Source organism: Pteropus vampyrus, unplaced genomic scaffold (assembly GCF_000151845.1).
Source record: "Pteropus vampyrus isolate Shadow unplaced genomic scaffold, Pvam_2.0 Scaffold5, whole genome shotgun sequence".
NCBI lineage: Eukaryota > Metazoa > Chordata > Mammalia > Chiroptera > Pteropodidae > Pteropus > Pteropus vampyrus.
In genome coordinates this window covers 6,299,304-6,322,971 of record NW_011888786.1, presented here as the reverse complement: position 1 = coordinate 6,322,971, position 23,668 = coordinate 6,299,304, and the positions used below count along the sequence as shown (strand labels likewise).

General features: G+C 34.8%; 1 protein-coding gene across 1 annotated transcript in view; it reads right to left on the bottom strand.

Moving 5' to 3' along the window:
• The window catches only part of LOC105295503 (cytosolic beta-glucosidase-like), a 196,983-nt gene that overhangs the window by 150,893 nt on the left and 22,422 nt on the right, over positions 1-23,668 (bottom strand). The window contains 1 exon segment of the mRNA XM_023534119.1: positions 13,853-13,908. Within this exon segment, the coding sequence (XP_023389887.1) occupies positions 13,853-13,874 (22 nt within the window). The 5' untranslated portion in view covers positions 13,875-13,908.

Genomic DNA, 23,668 nt, shown 5'->3' with positions numbered 1-23,668 from the left:
GAGGCTATGGGCCTCGGGGACATATGGGAAATCTCTGTACCTTCCTCTCAATTTTGCTATGAACCGAAAGCTGCTCTAAATAATAAAGTATGTTGAAAAAAAAACAAACAAGCCAATCTGAAAAAGAAGAAATCTATCTTAGAATTGATGAAACAAGGGAGTCAATGATAGGGTCAGGTCTTTGCGTTGGGTATTTTTTTCACATACTGAAAATCTTTAAGGCACTCGATTATTTAAATTGCATATTTAACTGGTGGTTTGAGAATTGTATCACCTTTCATAGTTCTCTAGAATGGTAGATGATGTGTAATAGACTCCTCTTAAAAGTACTTTGTTAGTACTCTGGGATTTAAGTTTTTTCTCTGCCCAGTTCTGTGAACTGCACTATATCCTGTATGCTCTAACCAGGGCTCCTGTTCTTTGCTGTATACTTCATTGCCTGCATTATTTCATTAACATTTCCTCCTTCTAAATCCCTCTCTGGTTGGTTGGGCTTCTAAAAATTCCTCCAATTTATCTACGTCTCTTAAAAGAAATTAGATGCTCACTTACTAAATACAGTAGTAATGAGACCTAATCACTAGTGCTAAATTAGATTAATTACCTTGCTTGTTTGGAACGTGACACTCATCAATCAATTAGTATTTCACATATGTGTGATTGCCCCATTGTATTCCTTAAGACAGATTAGTCTGACCATGGCTTTTAGAGGTAATAGACCAAGATCGAATATTGCTTATTTCTGCCACTTACTGTTTATATAACCTTGGACAAGGTACTTAACATCTTTGAGATCCAGTGTCCTTATATAAAAATGTCTATGAACACATTCCGGCCTGTATCATTTGTGATTTGTTCAAAGACACAGAATTATTGGAGGGAGATGATGATATAGATATAGATACAGATATAGATGATATATGTAGAAAGAGATATAGATATATACATATAGATATAGACATACATATATAGGTATATGATTTATTCCAGAGATTTATTCTTATATAGTGGTGGAAGCTGAAGCAACCAATGAGGTGAACGCATTGCATCTTTGTCTGCTGCTGTAGCTCCCAAATCAGCAAGGTTGGCAGTCTGGAAGAGGAGATGAACATGAAGTAGAGAAATAAGGACGAACAGGAACCTGCGAGCCTGAAGGGAATGCACGAGAATGTTCTGGTCTCTCACTGTCTCCGAGCCTCCAGCATCAAAGATGGAGGTATGCTGCTGCATAAACTGCCCCCCTCATCACCTTTTCCACTGGATGTATAGACCATGTTTTCTTTATCCACTCATCCAGACACGAATCAGCAAAACTGAAGGAGGAGATAAGGCAGTCGCTGGATGTGCTGCAGATCTGGCTGATACCCCATGCCAGAGAGTGAACCCACATATCCTCTGCAATCTGCATGAGCCACAGCAGTGCTGGGTACTCTGCACTTGGTGTTGTCAGATTTAGCAACTAAAAACATTAATTAATTCATACATTAAATCTGAATTATAAATAATTTTTATATATAAATGTGTACCAAATGTTGCATATAAATCCTTTTTTTTTAATTATAAATAATTTTTACATATGAATGTGTACCAAATGTTGCATACAAATCCTTTTTTAAGGTAAATATGTCCCAAGCAGTAGCGGGACATACTTATGCTAAAAAATATTTTTGTTTATCTGAAACTCAAAATTAATTGGGCATCCTGTATTTTATTGGCAACACTACCTACACTAGCCTTCAGAGTATATAAAGATTGTGATGCCTAATTTACTTTTATCTTCAAAATCACACACAAAAAGTCTCTTATGGGCAAATCACAACCACAATAAGATATCACCTCAAACCCATTAGGATGGCCACTGTCAAAAGAACAGAAAACAGCAAGTATTAGTGCTGATGCAGAGAAATTGGAACCCTTGCGCCCTGTTGAGGATGTAAAATGGAAACAGTATAGAAGTTCCTCAAAACATTAAAAATAAAATTTCCATATGACCTAGCAATCCCACTTCTGGGTATATATCAAAAAAACTCAAAAGCAGGGGCTCAAAGAGATATTTGCACATCCATGTTCACTGCAGCACTATGTACAAGAGCCAAGAGGTGGAAGTGACCCAAGTGTCCATTAAGGAATAAGTGGATAAAGAAAATGTGCTCTATACATATAATGGAATAGTATGCAGCCTGAAAAAAAAAATCTTGATATATACTATAACACGGATGAACCTTGAAGGCGTTATGCTAAGTGAAATAAGACAGTCACAAAAAGACAAATACTGTATGATTCTATTTATATGGTATATGGAAAGATTAATCAGGAAAAAGAGAAAGCAAAAATAAGCAATATTAAAAATGTAAAGGGGGACAGAGCTATAGATGCCTTAGAGATAAAAACACGACAAGGTTTTTTAAATGCTTAACCAATAAATTTTAAAACTTAAGTGAGAGGACAAGCTCTTAGAAAATACTGAATTACTAGAGCTAACCCCAAAAGAAATAGAAAACCTAAATGATCCTAAAACCAATAAACAAAATCACTCATTTTAAATCTCTACACAAAGAAGCATAACGTCAGTTTTATAGTCATGATCTATCAAATTTTCATTTCAACCTTATACAAATTGTATGAAAGACTTGAAAAAGGAAAAAATTTCCCAGTTATTTTGTGAGGCTGATATAACCTAATACAAATACTAGACAAGGACAGTACAAGAAAAGTAAATCCTCTCATACATGAACGCATATGTAAAAACTCCAAACAAAATGATGACAAACCAATAAATTGATGGTTGCAGATGGGAGGGTGATTGGGGAGATGGGTGAAAAAGGTGAAGAGATGAATCCTTTTCCTGTTTAAAAAAAAAAAGTGCAGCTCACCACCAGCATTCATTTAACATCACACGTAGGAATGCTACGTTTTCTAGGATTTGACATTTTCAGCGATCACACTACTAAACACAGAATGCTATAAATAAAATGTCATTTGTTTCCAAAGACTATTGATACAATACAGCAATGCGAAAATAATAATAAAAGCGGGATATTTCAAGGCAAACTTTGGGGGAAAGTTTAGGACTGTAATTTGTGAGTTATCTCGGGGTATAGGCTGTAGCCGCAAGCACTGCCAGCGAGTACTCTCGATGCAGACGGGAAAAGTGTATGAAATACAAACTGCCAGTTATAAAAAATAGTCATTGGGATGTAAAGTGCAACATGAGGAATACAGTCAATAATATTGTAATAAGTATGTATGGTGTCAGATGGGTTCTAGACTTAGCAAGGTGATCACTTCATATTATAGAAATGTATAATCACTATGTCGCAGCCTGAAACCAATATCATATTGCACGTCAACTATAATTAGGCATTTAAAAAAATTAAAAATCCAAATGTAGGAATGAATTTAAAAATTCCTCATGACCAAGGGAGGTTTCTTATAGGAGAGTCATCTGGTTCAACGTCATAAAAATCCTGTAATGAACTGTTTTTGGCAACATGGCAGACTGGGTTCATAGACTGACAATTCCACTGAAACCAACTGAAAATTCAAGATTTTTGAAAATCATCTTCCAAGTATCAAAAGGCTGGATGAAAAAGTAAGTCATGCTCTAACTGGAGACTTGAAGGGGCGTGAGCACACACAGAGCAATGCAACACTGAAGCTGCCCTTTGACATGAGAGCATCACTGAATCCTAAAAAATTCATCTTTGGTTTGTCAGAGTTTTAAAGGTATAGGAAACTAGACTCAGGACCACCAAAAGTAAGGAAAACAATAGGAAACATTCTCTTCCAAAGCTGGGACCCCCGAAGGGTCAAAATAAGGGTGAAGTAGGAATTAAACTTCTATTCCACAGCCTCAGAGGTCTGCAAGGAAAAATGCCTGTCTGAATCCTGTCCCTTTAACCATAACGAGTTCTTACACTGGTCTGCAGCCTGAGCTGGTGCAACCTGGGTGGCCCAAAACCTCAAGCAGAGAATTTTGTTAAAAACCAACCTGGGAATAGGCAGAAGGGGCTGAAATGGTGTTAGATGGAGGGAAAGGACTTATTGGGGATTTATATAACCAAGGGCTAGGAGGGAACTGTGGCAGAAGAAAAAGTCATGCAAGCCAGATGGAGTTGGGAAGGGGAAAATTTGAGAGGCAAAATCTACAAGCAATGAGGTGTATAATGGCAATAGATGGAAGATGGAAAAAAAAAAAGAGGATATTAATTACTGATGGGGGCAAGAGCTATAAATAAAACCACAGACTCAATTTTAATACAAGACATAGCTACATATAAGAATTACATTGTTGGAAGGAAGAAGAGGTCTCACCACTGTGGCTGGAGACTATCACATGCCAATAGCTCGACACATACAAAAGAAGGCTTTCATGTATGTCTAAACACCTGTAAGACCCGCTCCAAGATTGCTTTGTGGTCAGCAGAAAGGGGAAGGACCATTTGCCAATCAGACAGGAAGATGAGACACTTCGATGTTCAGCACATGGTGGAAAGATAGACTTTGAAAAGTCACGTAAAAAGTTAGTCTTAAGGGCTATTAATAATATATACAGTATTTATCTGGTAAAACATTTAGGCTTTCTAAAAAAATTACGGTATACAGAGATGTATAAAATCAAGGGTGTCTTTGAATACTGAGATTTTCTTTTAACTGTTAGAATGTGTGGCAAGAATTTCTGCCGACTGCAGAGGGGGTGAGTTCCACATCCATATACTCCTCTCTGGATTAAAAAAAAAAAAAATCCACTATTTTTACTTGGACATTTATCAAGCTACAAATCTGCCTTGCCAAAGCTCTTAATTGTTCATTATTTCTCGAAACTCCACTTGAGGGTAGTGAACACAGTGCGTGTCAGGCAAGCAAGCTCTTCCTACCAGCAGCCACAGAATAGCCAAGTGGTTTTCTCGTTCGCAACAGTGCTCTTGAGATTACTTGTCCGTAATTTCCCAGATCTTTGAGACTTTGTTGTGGTCTCCCCTCAGCCAGTGGAGAATGCCCCAAGATGACTGCCTTTTCCTATTTTAAGTCTAAGGCTGCCACAGAATTAGGAGGTCCTTTCTCAGATTTCCAAGTCTTAAGGGGTAATTGATTTCAAGAAATCTACCTCACCTTTTGGTCATTTGGACAAAGTTAGGACCTAGAGTCTGCAGGTCTCTGGTATAATGTAGGAAGATTTCTGATGAGATGTGTGAATACACGAGGGTGAGCCCAAGCACTCTTTAGCCATAAGAGTGGTCAACAGAATTTCACAGGGAACGGTCCATCCAAATGCAAGGCAGTTTTAGTCCAGAATTTCTTAACATAGATCCAGTCTCTAATTAGAAAGACTATGTTGATGTGGAATACATTAGTGACCTGGTAGCATACATGCAGAGAAGGATTATGGCCAGGACAAGCCTTTGTAAATGAACTTTCATGTTCTCCACTTTGGAGAGAAACAGACAGAGTATGATCTGGAACCTTTATGCACTGCTCATGACAATTTCAGTGACCAGAGTTCTCCAGGGTACAGGGAACTGCAGCTCACATGTCTGTCCTGGTCATTAGCAGGTCCCAGGCCGCTTGTATCGTCATTCACTGAGAAGTTACTTAGTCCTTCTTTAACATCATACTTACTTTTCTCTATTTTGGGAAAAAAGGTCAATATTTGATATTTAGGATTTCACATATACATGGAAACTGTATCTTCATGAGAACCCAAATATTGTTCTAATTACATTAAAAAAGATAAGTTAAAACTTTTCTGAAATACCTTATTTCATATTTCTTTTACTAAAGCATAACCTATCTTTCTGAAATGTTTATTGAAATATTCCTCGGATAATGTTCAAAATTTTTTCAACTTTGTGAAAATTAAGTATCAACTGCAGATATTTGTCACAAAATGGTCTCCTTCCATATCTACAGAAACTAATAAAAATAACAAATATTTTAAAACTTCTTGCTGATTAAAAAATACTTTCTTTTAATTGCCTTTATGTGGGTAAAATAATACCAATTTGTTTAGAAAATCCCTATGGCCTGTCATTTCTATGTTAATTTCAGGTGAACCATTTCACAAAATGAAAGGTTATCCAAGTGAAAAGAGCAATAATGCCATGATATGACAATGGCAGTTGGTGACTGAGAACATCAATTCTTTGAGAGCCCTACACATGCCTGTTTAGCCTATTTTCTGTTTCTGCAGCAACATGAATAAGTAAAATTGGAATAAATCAAGGAAAGCTTAAAGATTTAATCCAGTAATATGGCAGATTAAATCGGGCTGGTAATTCTGTGACACTCCTCTCATAAGTAGTAGTTCCCTCCTCTGGGTGGGCTAGAGGGCTGTTTGGCCAATAGAATATGACAAAAGTGACAATGTGCTGATTTCCAGTCCTCGAGATTGGCAGTTTCTGCTTCCTGGCCTCTTGGAACACTGGTTCTTGGAGCCCTGAGCTACCATCTAGGAATTCTCATGACTGTGCTAGGATTCTAAAGATAAGCTCTAAGACTATATTGAGGTGGGGAACGTCAGTTGAGCCCAGATTTCCATCTGTCCCCACCAAGGCACCAGACATGTGAGTGAAACCCTTCTTGGACTCTCCAGAATAGACTAGCCTCCAGCTAAAAACCACCAACTGAACCCAGCAGGTACCATACAGAATAGAAGAATCACTCAGCTGAGCCCTGTCCAAACTGATCACAATCCCTGACCCACGGATCACAAGCATAATGAGTTGTTTTTACAGACTAGGAGGTTTGCAATATTTGTTACACAGAAACAGGTCATCAGAAAAGGTAGAGAGAGTTTTAGGTGTTTTACGTGGGAACTCTACTTTCAGCAACATTGCAGGTTACATATTCTGAAGAATCTCCAATTGCAGAATACTGAAATATTGGATAAAATATTTTTTAAAAAATTATTTTAAATGCATAGCTAAGCTCACAGGAGGATAGGAAAGTATTCAGAAGTGAAGGAGCCCAGAATAAATCTGGACTAGTTAGCAGAGCTAATGCTGGCAGCCGTCCAAGGATACTGGCTCCAAAAAGCAAGAGCCTTGGGTTTTAATGACTGAGAAAGTCTTGAGCCTTCACAAAACAGAAGGGGAAATAGGGAGATGCTGAATAAAGCCCAGAGCCTAAAGGGTTGTATCCTGACTGAGAGACTGAATAGGAAAATACCAGCCTGCAAGGGGATGTAACTGGGAAACTATTTTTGGCCTTGAGTAAAGGCAAAAACTCAAAGGATTTTTCTTCTGAGTGTCTGTTAACAAAAGCAGTCCTCAAATGGATTTGGGGTTCCAATTCAAAACTACCTGCATGTTCCAAAAAAAGCTAAGAATTAATTTAAAGTGGTCTGAAATTGGGAATAGTTCCAGAACTTTAACAAAAGCAAAGGCAAATCCCCTCTAAGGAGTGGAGGCTTGATAGTGATTTAGTAGAATTTCTACAGATAAGGGGAGTTGTGGGCTGAAGCAGACTTGTACAGACTTGCAAGAGTCAATTATGCTCATCTCTTCCCAATTCCACATTTAGCAACACCAAGCTGGTAGTTTAAACTGGCTATGGTTTACACCACAGAAATTGGCAAACACCACAAATGGGCCTTTTCTTTTTTTTAAAGATGCCAGCTCATGAGCACAACCCTAAAAGCTCACTATCCATGAGCCCACTATTAGAAACTCCACAACAGACCACAAATGGAAATCAGTAGAAAACAGCACAATTAAGCTTCTAAGGGCTTTGTAAATTTAAATCATAAAATAGAGAATATAAGATGAGAATCTTTCATATGCTTAACAGAAAAGAGACTCCCAAACATGGGCAAAGAATAAAAGATTACAAAAAGTGACTAATAGACTTGAAAAAGAATTTTAAACTGTGGAACAATAAAAGGACTTGGGAATCTTTTAATTATTTAATATTCTAGTCAGATCACTTGCTATCAGCTGGAGTACACATCTAAGAAAAAATTTAACTCTGTAGTACTTCCACCAGCTGCAATTCTGCCACTGCTCCTTGTCCTCTTTTAGAAAATACGCTTCTGGTGACACATTTTTATTCACTGTTTAAATGGAATTATTGCTATATTTGATGAATTAAAATAATTCCTGCTTTTTTGGTATTTCTGCATTTTATTATGACGTATATCATCCTTACAAATATTACAGACATTAATATAATGAACACCCAGGTATGATATTGAGATATAGTAAGAAATATGTATTGGGTCTTCAATGCTCATTCCCGGCACAGAGTTTCTTAAAACCTTTGGAATTTCCTGAGTGAAAGGAGTAATACAAGTCATTTGTTCTAAGGCGACAACTGTTGGCTGGCTCCTAGACAGCTTCAGGATAGGAGGCCTGTGGCCGGGAAGAATGAAACTTGATTCAAAGCTGGGAACTTTCAACTCTATACCCTAGTAGTATCCTATAGTAAATATATACATAACTTTTAAGACATTGGCAGTTTCTCATAAAGTATCATTTGATATCCTGTCTAGCAATGTATGAAGCTTGTTTACACTTGCTACTGTTAGTCTATTTTATTTTAACCATTCTGGTGAATGTGCACCTAGTGGTCTCTCATTGTGGTTTTAATTAGCATTTCCCTGATACCTAACAATGTTGAGGATCTTTTCATGGAATTATTGACCTTGACCTATCTTCTTTTGCAAAGTGTTTGTTCAAATTTTTTGCCCACTCTTTATTGGACATCTTTTACTGTTCATCTTCTTGTCATTGAATTGTGAGTTCTTTATATGTTTTGAATACACATTCAATCTATATCAGATATATATAGTGGGAATATTTTTTCCAATCCATGGCTTGCCTTTTTATTTTCTTAATAGTGTGCTTCCAAGAGCAAAAAGTTTGAATTTTTATGAGTTCCAATTTATCAGGTATTTTTTCTACTATAGTTCATGACTTTTGTGTCCTATATACCTAAAATATTTTGCCTTTCTCAAGACTAGGAAGGGTTTCTCTTATGACTTTAGTTTTATAGCTTTATATTTAATGACTTTATATTTACATAAATCTCTTTATATTTTGATTTATTTCTAGTAAATTTTTATGTATGGTTAGAGATAAAGAATAGCCTTTATTTCTTCCTTATGGATATCCAGTTATGCAAGCACCATTTGTTGAAAAGACTATTCTTACCCCTTGGCAAATTGTTGAAAGTTAATTTACATATGTCTCTATATCTCCACACACACACACACATACACACACACACACACACACACACACACACACACACACACATCTTTAATTTCTCTTAGCGGTATGTTTCTATTGTATAGGTTTTATAGGTATCTTACCTAATTTATGCCTAAGTGCTTCATATTTTTAGAATAATACTGAAAACAGTACTTAAAATTTTTGTTTCCAATTGTCCCTTGCTAGTATTTAAAAATATAAGTGATTTTAGGGGTCTTGATCTTATATCGTGCCAACTTGCTAAACTTACTTGTTAAATTCCCAACACTTGCATGATTTTAGATGCCTTTGTAAATTGTATTTTCATTTCAATTTCCATTTGTTCTTTACTGATACAAAGATAAAATTCATTTTTGTAAATTAACTTGTATCCTGAGAATTTGCTAAACCCACTTATTAGCTCTAGAAGCTTTATAGTAGACTTCCTAGGACTTTGTACCTACAATTTTCCACCTACATGATCGTGACATGAGACTTTTTTTTTCTGATTTACATGACTTTTATTTTTCTTTCCTTATTTCACAGACTAATACTTCCAGTACTATGCTGAATTGAAATAGTAAGTGGATATTCTCATCTTATTTACAATCTCAAGATTGTGTGTGTGTGTAGTTTTTTATCATTGATGGCTGTCGCTAGGTTTTGTTGTATCAAGTCGAGGAAGTTCACTTCTATTCCAAATTTGCTGAGATATTTTTATCCTAAAATGGTATAATGTCATTAATTTTGTTCTAATGAATGACTCGATTATATACTTTTTCTCTTTTATTTTGTTAATATGATGAATCTTGCTGATTTTTAAAATGGGCATGAGCTTCCATTCCCTCTCTTGGTACACCACTTTTTTTTAGCATCTCAGTGAGTTCAACACGAATACTTTCTGAACTCTGACATTTAGGGAGTTTTAGGGAGGTTTCATTCTATAAACACGATTGATTAAATCATTGGCCATTGGTGATTATATCAATCTCTCACCCTTCTCCTCTTCCCAGAGGTTTGAGTGTAGAGTAGAAAGTTCTAACCCTTTAATCAGCCTTGGTCTTTTTGGTGACCAGCCCCCACCCACCAATCATTAATTAGCATACAAAAGACACCTTTATTATTCAGAGATTCCAAAGTGTGTCAAAAACTGGGAAAAAGAGCAAATATATATATTTTGATTTATAATACAACCTATGATTTGAATTCATTAAAATGTATCAACATTTGTTTTATTGATCAGCTTGTGATCCATTTCAGTGAATGTTCTGTATGCACTTAAAAAGAATTGTTTTGATTTTGTTGGCAGATATCTTCCACAAATATCCATTAATTTGGATAATAGTGATTAACAGTTTGTCTTCTATATTCTTACAAATTTCTGTCTACTTGCTCTATCAATTAGTGGGAGGAGAGAGTTGAAACCTCCACATACAGTTGTGAATTTATTTATTTTCCCTCTCATTTATGACAGTTTCTGCTACATGCACTTTAACACTCTGTTATTGATATATACTTACTGATGATTTTATGTCATTTTGGTGTAAGAATGCCTTTACTATCATTACGACCTCTAATTCTTAACCGCTGAGAGCATTCCTTGTTCTAAAGTCTATTTTATGTCATATTAACATAGCTGCTCCTGCTTTCCAGTCTTAGTGTTTGAATGATCTCTTTTTTATCCTGTCCTTTAAATTTGTCTATATTATTATTTGTACACTAAGTTTCTTATAGACATCATATAATTAAGTCATGCCTTTTTCATCTAATCTGGAAATCTCTATCTTTTAATTGAGATGTATTGAATGTTTACATTTAATGTAGATGTTGATATAGTTTGGCTTATATCGACTTCTTTGCTATTTGTTTTTTCTTTTATTCATCTGTTCTTCACTCATTTTTTTCTTTTTTTCTACTTTCAATTGAGACTGATTGTATTTTGGTATTCTCCTTATCTCCACTTTGGCTTATTAATGATAACCCTGATATTTTTAATGATTTCTGTAGAGATTAGAATAAACATCTTTAATACACTCTAAAATAAAATAATATCACTTTGGTCTAATGAAAGACTCCTACAACAATATATTTCCATTTCTCCACCTCAGTATTTTGTGCTATTGTCATATATGAGTTATATATTAATGCTATATATGTTCTATACTCGATGATATATGTTATTATTGCTTTAGGTAGTTAATTATATTTTAAAGAAATTTTAAAATGAAAAATAAGTATTTCTTTACCCATATATTTAACATTTTCAGTGTTTTTTGTTTCTTCGTGTTGATTCAAATTTCTCCCAGATACTATTTAACATTCCTTGTAGTACAAGTCTACCTATAATGAGTTTTTTCAGCTTTTGTTTATCCAAAAAAATGTTTTTATTTTGCCTTCACTTTTGAAGGATATGTTCACCAGATATAGATTTCTAGGTTGAAAATCTCTTCCAACACTCTAAAGAAGCCAATCCATCGTCTTCTGTCTAGAATAGTGTTTTATAAGTCTTATCTTTTTTCTACTGGATAGACTATTTTTTCTGCTCAGACTTTTTTAAGATTGTCACTTTTCACTAGTTTCTGCAATTTGATTGTTCTGTATCTTGGTATTAGTGAAGTGATCGGATATTTTTATCTTGCTTTGGGTTCATTGAGTTTTTGTAGTTGTGTGTTTATACTATTCATCCTATTTGGAATTTTTTAGCCATTATTTCTTCAAGTATGTTTTCTGTCGCATATTCCCTACCACTCCCTATAAGATTCCAATTAATGTAGGTTAGATTGTTTGATATATTTCTACTAGCCACTGAAGCATTGTTAATTTTATTTTTGATTTATTTTTCTATCATTCACTTTTTATATATTCTATTGTAAAATCTTAAGTTCACTGATTTTTCTTTCTGCAGTTTTTTTCTGTTAACCTCATTCAGTGAAATTTTCATTTTGGAGATCTTACTTTTCATCTCTAATTGTTCCATTTTTAAATCTTCCATTTCTCTTCCCAGTCACATTTTCCTTTAAATACTTGAATATAATCATATTAGTATTTTACTGTTCTTGTCTGCTAATTCCATCATCTCTGTCATATCTGCTTGTTGCTATTGATTTTTCGTTTCTTTATGATTCCTTTTTTCTTGCTTCTTGGAACGTCTAGGGATTTTTAATAGTATACTGGACTTTTTGGGTGTTACATTTTTTAGTGAATGAACTTTATTGGCTTTGTTTTGGCTTTTCAATGCCTGTTTTAAAGCTCTGAGGGGAAAATTCTAGGTTAATTTTATAGACTAAGACCTTTGGTGAATGGCAATTTTCCTTAGCATCCACCCTACCACTCTGCTCAAAACTTTCTTTAATCTATGAGATCTGTGTTTTTACAATACTCCCAGTTTTACTTGAGCTTATCTGTGTACATTTCTGTTCTTCACAAAAAAAAGAAAGAAGAAGAAAAAGAAGCAGAGAAGGAGAAAAAAAAGAAATAAAATAGCATTGCTTATGCGAGGCTTACTATGTGCCAGGCACTATTCTTATCCTTTTGTATGTAATAACTTATTAATATCATTAAACAACTCCTCATGAGATAGATATTACCATTGCATTCACCTTCCAGAACATTAAGGAAAAACACAGACAGGTTAAGCACAGACAGGTTAATTTACCCAAGTTCACACAGCTAGTAAGGAGTGAAGCGGGAATTTTAATCCAAGGCAATAAATAATCTAGAACAGTGGTCCCCAACCTTTTTGGCATGAGGGACCAGTGCTCTTATGAGACTCTAATGCCTGACAGACAATCTAAGGTGGAGCTGAGGTTATGATGCCAGCTCTGGGATGCAGCTAAAGGTACAGATGAAGCTTTGCTACCTCGCTGCCACTCACCTCCTCCTGTGCAGCCAGGTTCCTAACAGGCCATGGGCTGGTATAGCTCTGAGGGGGGTGGAGGGAAGGGAATTAGGGACCATCTAGAGTCTATGGTTCTTATCACATTATAGTAACTTTCTAAAAAATATTCCTACAGCGATTCGCTCAGGCTGCCACAACAAAATATAGAACCGGTGGTTTAAACAACAGGTATGTATTTCTCCAAATTCTGGAGGGGGCTAGAAATCCAAGAACAAAGTGTCAGCAGATTGGGTTTCTTCTGAGGTGTCTCCTTGGCTTGCAAATGGCCATCCCACCACATCTTCACATAGCTTTCACTCTGTGCACACATATAACTGGCGTTTCTTTCTTTTATACTGAATTAGGGTCCCACTCATATGACCTCATTTAACCTTCATTATTTCTTTAAAAACTCTATCACCAAATACAGTCATACTGGCAGTTATGAATTTAGGAGCACAATTCAGTCCATAACAAAGAGTCTCTAAATCTTCAGATAGAAATCTAACCTCAGAAAACTGGGTTCATGATGCCGGAGTAAATCTCTTAGGTAAAACAAATGTAGAAGATAGTGAGAAACAAACATGGGAAAATATCCTATTCAGATATCAATGCTAGAATAGCTCATTTTAGTTATATAAAGGGTAAGATCATAAGCATACAAATATGCACTAATAACTTAGAGTGGATTGGAGATCCTTCCGTCCCTATAACCCAGAAAAGCATCCTTGTTCTATTTACATCATTGCGTTTTTGTGAAGATAAAAAATAATTAGCTGATACATACTTAACATTATGTCTTTCTTCATCCTTCATCCTCTAGCAAGAAGCACTCTTATATGCCTACAAGAAGAAAAAAGAAAAATCAATGTAATGGTCTGCAAGATTTATTGCACTAAAAATTTGAGTCAAATTGTAAGCTTAAAAAATTAGAATAAAGTACATAACTCTATCATTACCCTGAGTTATTGCCCTGAAGCCTCGAATTTTATTTTCTAAAAATCTATGAGGTGTGAAGAATATTTTCAGAAACAACCCTAGTTCGTTTATAATTTTTTAAATGTATATATTATGCATATCTTAGCTTTATTTGTTGTTTTGCAAATGTTAACTAAATGTGTATGCCTTATGGGCTGAGGTCAGCACCTTGAGCTTTGTGAGTTTCTGAATGTCATTTCAATAGAGATCTTCTTTTAAATAAATGTATGTTTTTCTATTATAACCAGGTAATGCCAACTGCCCAAAAATGACAAGGGAAAAAGCAACTCAATGCATCTATTAAAAGTAAAGCTTGGAAAGACATTATTTCAAAGCCATTTCGAGTAGCTAGTAACTACAATTCTAAAATTAAGTAAATTTACATAGTCTAACACATTTCCATTTCTTAAGAGTTATATAAAGAAATCGACTCTTTGTAAAATGTCATGCTTTAGACAATCTTTTAAATTAATGTTCCATAAATGACAATTAATCTTATTAAGCAGATTAGTTCACATAATTAGTTTACATACACATGATTGGAACAATAAAATGCTCTCAGTTATATAATTGTTCATAATTAGAATATCAAGTTACTGCCCTAGTTTTTCAATTTCCAACCAAATTGTCTAATAATTATTTGGTGTTTACTTAGCTTATGTTCTTATTGCTATACTTAGATATCTACATATAAAGCTCAAATACAATTTGTTTAATGGGGGGAAGAAGATAAAACATTTAGGTTAACGTCAGTGTAGTTCAATACGTCAATCTTGGAAATAGATGCAAAGAATTGATCTCCTGTCTGATAGCATCCTAAAACCTAAAAAAAGAAATTATATATATCATCTCAAAAGCCTTACCCATGCAGAACACAGACATATTAGAGGTTTGTTTGAACCTGACTTTAAAATCTATGGTAATTCTATATCGTTTGTCTCTGACAGTCCCATCACTGGGGAAGAATTAATCTATCAGAATTACTGTCTCTTCCTCTTCTTTTTCTCCTCTGCTCTATTATTCTTTCTCCTTTTCTCCTTCTCCTTTTCCACTTTCTTTTTGCCCCCTTTTTCCTTTTCTTTCCTAATATCAAAAAAGCTTAATTAAACCACAGCTACTCCACCTGACATCTGAGAATTTAATAATTTCATAATTAAACGCTTTACCTTTATAGAAATGTCTGTCACAGCCACAGCAGGAAATAATGGATTTTGGAATATATGGCAGTTAGGTCTAATCTAGAATGCTTTTAGCATCAAACAAGAAAAGTGTAAACAAGAAAGAATTGGTCATATTTCAAACTTATTCCATGAATAAGAATTAAATACTGCAAATATGAAGATGTAGTTTTCAAGTTTATCATTTTAAAGGTCTATTTTAAGGCTTTAGAAAACAGTAGCTACAGGGTTCGATTGTGTCCCCTCAAAATTTATACATTCAAGTCCTAATCTGCAGTACCTCAAATTGTGACCTTATCTGAAGTCAGGGTCTTTACAGAGTAATTAAGTTAAATGAAGTCATTAGGATGGGTCCTAATCTAATATACCTGGTGTCCTTATAAAAGGGAGAAATTTGGAGACAGACACCAAGCACACATGAGAACCCCATTGTGAACATCAAGGCAGAGATCAGAGTAATGCATCTGTAAGCTAAAGAACACTGGAGATTGCCAGCAAATCATCAGAACCTAGGGGGCAGATATGGAATAGAGTCTTCCTCAAAGTCCACAGAAGGAGCAAACCCTGACAACACCTTGATTTCAGAATTCTAGCCTCCAGAACTGTGAGACGATAAATATCTCTTGTTTAAGCCACTCAGTTTATGGTACTCTGTTACAGCAGTACTAACAAACTAATACAGTAGCTAACTTTTTTTAACTGTGGGGTTTCTAATTCTGATCATGTTTTCACTTGGCTGGAAGACTCATTGCTACCAAGGGTGAAAAACAGAATGAGAGCGAAAGTAGGATTATTATATGATAACAGTCGTTGGCATTATTGATGCATTTCAGAATTAAAAAGCAAAGGCTTAGAATTTTAAAATAAGACTTGTCCCAGATGCAAGGTGGCTTTCACATCCAAAAAATATATATGAGTTAACGTAATATATCATATCAAGAGAATAAAGAACAAAAACCACACGATCATCTCTATGGACAGAGAAGTTATTTGACAAAACTCAACAATTTCTCATGATAAAAACAATCAATGAAGAACAGAGGGGAACTTCCTCAACTCAACAAGCATCTACAATAAAACCACAGCTAACATCATACTTAATGGTGGAAGATGAACGATCATACTCATACTTCCCAACTTCAAAACTTACTACAAAACTAGTGATCAAGAAGACAATGTGATATTCTAACACTAGCCATATAGGTCCTAGGAATAGACTAGAGAATCCAGAAATAAACGTTCATGTTTATGTTCAATTGATTTTTGACAAGGGCTCCAAGACAGTTCAACAGGCAGTAACTTATGAACAAATGGTTCAGGTACAACTGGATAGCAACATGCAGAAGAATGAAGGTAGAACTATTCCTCACCCCATACACAAAAATTAACTCAAAATGAACCCTAATCCTAAATGTAAGAGCCAAAACTATAAAAGTCTTAAAAGATAACATAGGTATAAACCTTCATGATCTTAGGTTAAGAAAAGCCTTCTTAGAAATGGCATCGAAATCATAAGCAATACACAAATAAATAGACTATAAATAAGGGTTCTAACAAAAACAGAACCAACAGAATGTATACATATACAGAAAGAAAGAGAAAGGAATTGACTCATGTAATTATGAAGACTGAGATGTCCCAAGATCTGCAGTCAGCCAACTGGAGAACCAGGAGAGCCAATGGTATAAATTTCAGTTCGATAGCTAGCAGGCTTGAGATTCCAGAAAAGTTGATGTTTCAGTTCAAGTCCAAAGGCAGGAGAACCAATGTGGCACTTCAAACAGTCAGGCAGGAGTTCTTCTTTTTCAAGAGAGGATGATCTTTTTTGTTCTATAGAGATCTTTAACTGATTAGAGGCCTGTGCACAGAAAACACAGCCTGCTTTACTCAGTCTACTGATGCAAATGTTAATATCACCCAAAAATGTCCCCACAGACACACCCAGAATAATGTCTGACCAAATATCCTGGAAACCCCCACCATGGCCCAGTTGATGTAACATCAACCATCATAGAGACTTTATCAAAATTTTAAAAATTTGTGCTGTGAATGTTATACCAAGAAAATGAAACACAACACATAAAATGAGAGGAAATATTTTCAAATCATGTATCTGATAAAAGACTTATATTTAATAAAGAGCTCATAACTCAATAATAAAAAGGTAAGTAATCTAAATTAAAAATGAGCAAAGGATCTGATCAGGCCTTTTTTCCAAATAAGATATACAAGTGGCCAATAAGCATATTAAAAGATGATCAGGGGAAATTATGACTGATATTGCAGAAATACAAAGGATCATACAAGAATACTATGAAAAAGTATATAACACCAAATTTAATAACCTAGAAGAAATGGACCAGTACTTAGAAAAATACAATCTTACTAGACTGAATCAAGAAGAACTGGAAGTCTAAATAGACCAATCAGCAGTGTGGAAATTGAAACGATCATCAAAAACCTGCCAAAAAGTAAAAGTTCAGGACCAGATAGCTTCACCAGTGAATTCTACCAAACATTTAAAGAAGATTTAATATCTATTTTTCTCAAACTCTTCCAAAAAATTGAAGAGGAGGCAATACTTTCCAACTCATTTTATGAGGCCAATATTACTTTGATATCAAAACCTAGTAAAGATAACACAAAAAAAGAAAACAACAGACCAATATCTCTCATGAACACAGATGCAAAAAAATCCTAAATAAGATACTAGCGAACCACATACAGCAACATATTCAAAAGATTATACACCACGACCAAGTGGGCTTCATCCCAGAGGCACAGGGATGGTTCAACATACGCATATTGATTAATGTGATACACCACATAAACAAGTTAAAAAATAAGAATCATATGATCATATTAATAGATGCAGAAAAAGCCTTCGACAAGATATAGCATCCATTTATGATCAAAACATTTAATAAAATAGGTATAGAAGGAAAGTAACTTAACATAATAAAGGCCATATATGACAAACCCTCAGTCAACATTATACTTAATGGTGAAACACTAAAAACTTTCCCTCTAAGATCAGTAACAAGGCAAGGCTGTCCACTATTGCCACTGTTATCCAATATAACATTGGAGATTCTAGCGAGTGCAATCGGGCAAGAGAAAAATATAAAAGTCATTCAAATAGGAAACAAAGAAGTCAAACTGTCACTATTTGCAGATGACATGATTCTCTATATAGAAAACTCACAAGATTCTCTCTATAAAAACTCCACAAGAACACCTCTAGAAACGATAAACAAATACAGTAAGTCTCTGGATACAAAATCAATGTTCAACAATCCATAGCATTCCTATACTCTAATAATGAAGTGTCAGAAAAAGAAGAGGAAAAAATAATTCCTTTTGCAATTGCAACAAAAAGAATAAAATACCTAGGAATAAATTTAACAAAACATATGAAGGAGCAATATAATGAAAACTATAAGACCCTATTAAAAGAAATCGAAGAAGATACAAAGAAATGGAAAGATATTCTGTGTTCTTGGATTGGAAGAATCAATATAGTTAAAATGACCATATTATCTAAAGAATTATACAGATTTAATGCAAACCCCATCAAAATCCCACCGGCAATTTTTAAAGAAATAGAACAAAAAAGCATCAGATTTGTATGGAAGCACAAAAGACCCCGAACTGCCAAAGCCATTCTGAGAAAAAAGAATGAGGCTGGAAGTATCACTCTGCCCAACTTCAAATTATACTACAAAGTGGCAGTAATCAAAATGGCATGGTAGTGCCACTAAAACAGACACATGGACCAGTGGAATGGATTCGGGAGTCCAGAAGTACACCCGTATTTATATGGGCAAATAATTTTTGACAGAAAAGCCAAAAACATACAGTGGAGAAAGGAAAGCCTCTTCAATAAATGGTGCTGGGAAAACTGGAAAGCCACCTGCAAAAGAATGAAACTAGACTGTTGTCTACCACCACACACCAAAATTAACTCAAAATGGATTAAGGACCTGAACATATGACCTAAAACAATAAAATGCATAGAAGAAAACATAGGAACTAAACTCAAGGACCTTGGACTTAAAGAGGATTTTATGAATTTGACCTCAAAAGCAAAGGAAGTAAAAGCTAAAATAAATGAATGGGACTACATCAAACTAAAAAGCTTCTGCTCAGCAAAAGAAATCGTCAACAAGGTCAAGAGACAACCATCTGAATGGGAAAATATATTTGCAAGCAACACCTCCGATAAGGGCCTAATATCCAAAATATACAAAGAACTCATGACTCAAACAAAAAAACAATGATCCAATCAAAAAATGGGCAGAGGACCTAAACAGACACTTCTCCCTAGACGACATATAAATGGCCAACAAATATTTGAAAAGATACTCAACATCGCTAGCTATTAGGGAAATGCAAATCAAAACCACGGTGAGATATCATCTCATACCTGTTAGAATAGCTATAATCAACAGGACAATGACAAATGTTAGAGAGGACGTGGAGAAAAAGGAACCCTCATACACTGCTGGTGGAACTGCAAATTGGTACGGCCACTATGGAAAACAGTATGGAGGTTCCTCCAAATATTAAGAATTGATCTACCATATGATCCAGCAATCCCTCTACTGGGTATTCATCCCAAAGACTTGAAAACTCATATCCGAAAAGATATTTGCTCACCAATGTTCATAGCAGCATTATTCACCGTGGCCAGGACATGGAAGCAACCAAAGCATCCTATGATAGATGATTAGCTAAAGAAGCTGTGGTATATATATACAATGGGATATTACTCAGCCATAAGAGGAGATGAAATATTGCCATTTGCAACAACATGGATAGACATTGAGACAATCGTGCTAAGCAAAATAAGCCAGACAGAAAAAGTTAAAAATCACATAATATCACTTATATGTGGGATATAAACCTAAAAGCAATGAATGAACAGGACAAACAGAGACTCATGGACATGGACAATGGACTAGTGGTTACTAGAGGAGAAGGAGGAAGAGGAGGATGGGGGAGGTAAATCGTTAAAAAAGGTCAAATATAGGGGGGTAGGGGAATGGCAAAGTGGGTAAAGGGGATCAAATATATGGTAGCTGAAGGAAACTGGACTTTGGGTGGTAAACACTCAATAGAATATACAGATGTCAAATTATAATGTACACCTGAAAATCATACCATTGTATTAACCAATATTACCCCAATAAACAATAATAAAAAAAAACAACTTTAAAAAATAAAATACATGTTAAAACTATTTACAATTGACTTGGCCCATTTACAAGACCTTATATTACAGAAAAGGAAAGTTCTCATCCAGGACCACCTCCTAGTTCTTTAACACATCAAAATTATAAAAGTTTGTTTATAACTGAGAATACCCAAGACCCTCTCCAAGATCTGTCTTGTGGCCTGCAAGGCAAAAAAGCCCTGAAACAACCTGATGCTCTTCAGGGGAGGGAAAAGTTAATCTTATAACAAAAATTATCAAACATTCAAAGGGCGATTTTAACATAAATTTGAAAGAATTCACAGGATCTGCCTAGGGGAATAAAACATTAAGCATCACTTTGCTATTTGAGATGTTTAACTTTTAAAAATACTTGACTTGCGACTCCGTTCTTCGTGGGAGGACTGGCAGCTCTGTCAGTCTCCTTTTTGGAAATGAACAAATCCACATATTTCTCCAAGCATCCTTTTTTTCCACTGTGTTCTCTGACTGTAAGTATGTCTTTCCCAGGATTATCATTTCTCACCACCATTTTAAATGTAACTTAAGGAATGGACAGGGTGAGAGGAAGGAGGAGGAGACATTTCTATAGAGAGCAGCAAAACATAAATGCAAGCAAGGTAAAGAGAGTTGTGAACTCTGCAGTGGTTTTCTAGTTCATATAGCAGTTCTGAGTTATTCGTGGACATCAGCAGACAGGTCTATGGAATTTCGGGTAAGCACATGGCATCCTCTCTTTCTTTTAGGCTAGAGCTGCGTGCTAGAGATGTGAACACCTGGGGGATTACCTTTCAGTATTGTCCTTGGTCTTAGGCAGTAAGGACTCTTACCCTAGACCCCACAGTTCAGAAGACCACCATAAACCACAAAATACTCCAACCTCGCAAAAGCATCAGAATACTTGGGCTCCTGTATCACTCCAGACCATAGCCTTCCTGCTGATAGGTACCAAACAGCTTTTCCTGTGACTAACACAATTTCCGGGTCCAGAAAATGCTTTTCTACATCTCTTTGTTTATGTCCTTGGTGGTAGACATAGGGATGAAAATTTGCGACTGTAAAGCTGATGATGTTGGAGACAGGCAATACATGCTTCAGAGTACAGGAAGGATTTGCTCTAAGAGAGTCAACAAATTTGTCTATCAGATCCTTCCTCTCAGCATGCATGCCAATAGGTACTTGTGTTAGTATTGTTTCCTATCAGTTTTCCACTGAGCACTTCAGAAAGTACTTAGGAATTAATTAGCATAGTATTTGCAACATTGCACATGGCAGCTGATGGACATTTTGTAATAGTAATTAATACTGCTCTCAAATTTGCATTATGTAATTTGAGATGTAATATGTGTGAAGCTTGACAACAATCCTTACATTAGCAATTTAATGGACAGTGAATACAAGGGATGTGAACAGTTTTATTTTTATATGCGTATTCAATATGACAATTATATCTTCAGAATGAATAAACTGCAACTTTAATAATCTTGAGTTAAAATGCTGATGTTTATTATTATTTGTATTTTAGTTTTAAATAATCTAGAATATATAAAAATAACTTTGAAAACATGTTATTTTAATTTTTGCTATTTTATATTTATTTTGTGTGAAAATATATTGAAATTTATTCATTTTGAGTACAACAGAATGGTTTAACCTTCTATACAATGGCTATTAATAGGATATAACTCAAGGGAAAAATAATGATGATAATAACATAATTATTGATATTGCTGAAATGGATGCAAGAAAAATAAATTTCATGGAATAAATATATAACTTATGTATTTTTATCAGTTATCCTTCTGTGAAGACAACACTCAGACATATTCAATTAATAATTAAATTGAGTTGTATTTATTATTTTGCTACCAATCATATAAAAACCATAGTTTTACATATATTTTTTAGTTTCTCATCGCCTTAAGGGTGTATTTGTCGAGGTAAGCAATTAGTACATGTTTTGCATAGTAGTTTGAAAACTTAATTTATAACATTTAAATATTTAGACCTATGGGTAAGAGGCCTGCATTTGTGCTTTTGCTTCAGGGTCCCAAAAATGTCAGAGACAAGACTATTCTCTTCTAAGCATAGGAGATCGTAAAGGTCATTTTTTATTTCCACCTTGTTTTGGTTGTAACATAATTTGGTTGTAACATAATTTGGCTCTGTGTGTGTGTTTGTGTGTGTACATATATGTGCATATATATGCATATATATAGTAGGGAATATATTATATATACACAGTAGGAAATATATATATTCCCTATTCTTATTTTAATTATAAATACACCAAATGTAGAACTCAGAAGCTACTATATATATAAACAAATGTGTTATTTTGATGTCATACAAATTCATACTTGCCAATTAAGAATGTTATAAAATATTAACCTGAGTATCTCAAAATAAACATAATTAAACATTCTAAAACTGGAAATTATATAAGGTATTACACATTTATATGATACTGTTGGGCTGAATTGTGTCCTGTCAAATGTATATATTGAAGACTTAACCCCTAGTATCTCAGAATGTATCTGAGTTGGAGGCAGGGCCTTTAAACAGGCAATTCAGGTTCAATGAAGTTATACAGGTGGATCCTAATCCAATTCAACTGGTGTCCTTACGAAAAGAGGAAATTTGGACTCACAAAAGGAGACACCAGAGATGTGTACAAACTGAGAAAAGTCATATGTGGACACAGTGATAAGGTGGCCATGCTCAAGTCAATAAGAGAGACCTCAGAAGAATCAAAACTGGCTGACACCTTGATCTTGGATTTCCAGCCTCCAGAACTGTGAGACAATAAATTTCTGTCATTTAAGCCACCCAGTTTGTGATATTTTGTTATGGCCCTAGCCATCTAATATATATAGTCAAGAAAGTTCGAGAAAAACTTGTCTATGCATTCTCAAATTTTCCAAATTACCTAGGTCTCACTCAAAATATTTTACATAAAATTTTCCAAATTACCTAGGTCTCACTCAAAATATTTTACGTATTAATTTTAGTGTGAAATTTTAAAACATTGCATAAAATGAAACAGACAATGTGCCAAATATACAATTTCACATTGTGTAATAACTATACTTGATACTTCAGAACTGATAAATTTTCCAATTTTTAAAATCATATTTTGAAATATAAACATTTATTTTCAAAATAGTTCAATTTGAAATAACTGATGAGCGAAATAAATGAGATTCAAAAATAAGTCTTTCATCCAAAAAGA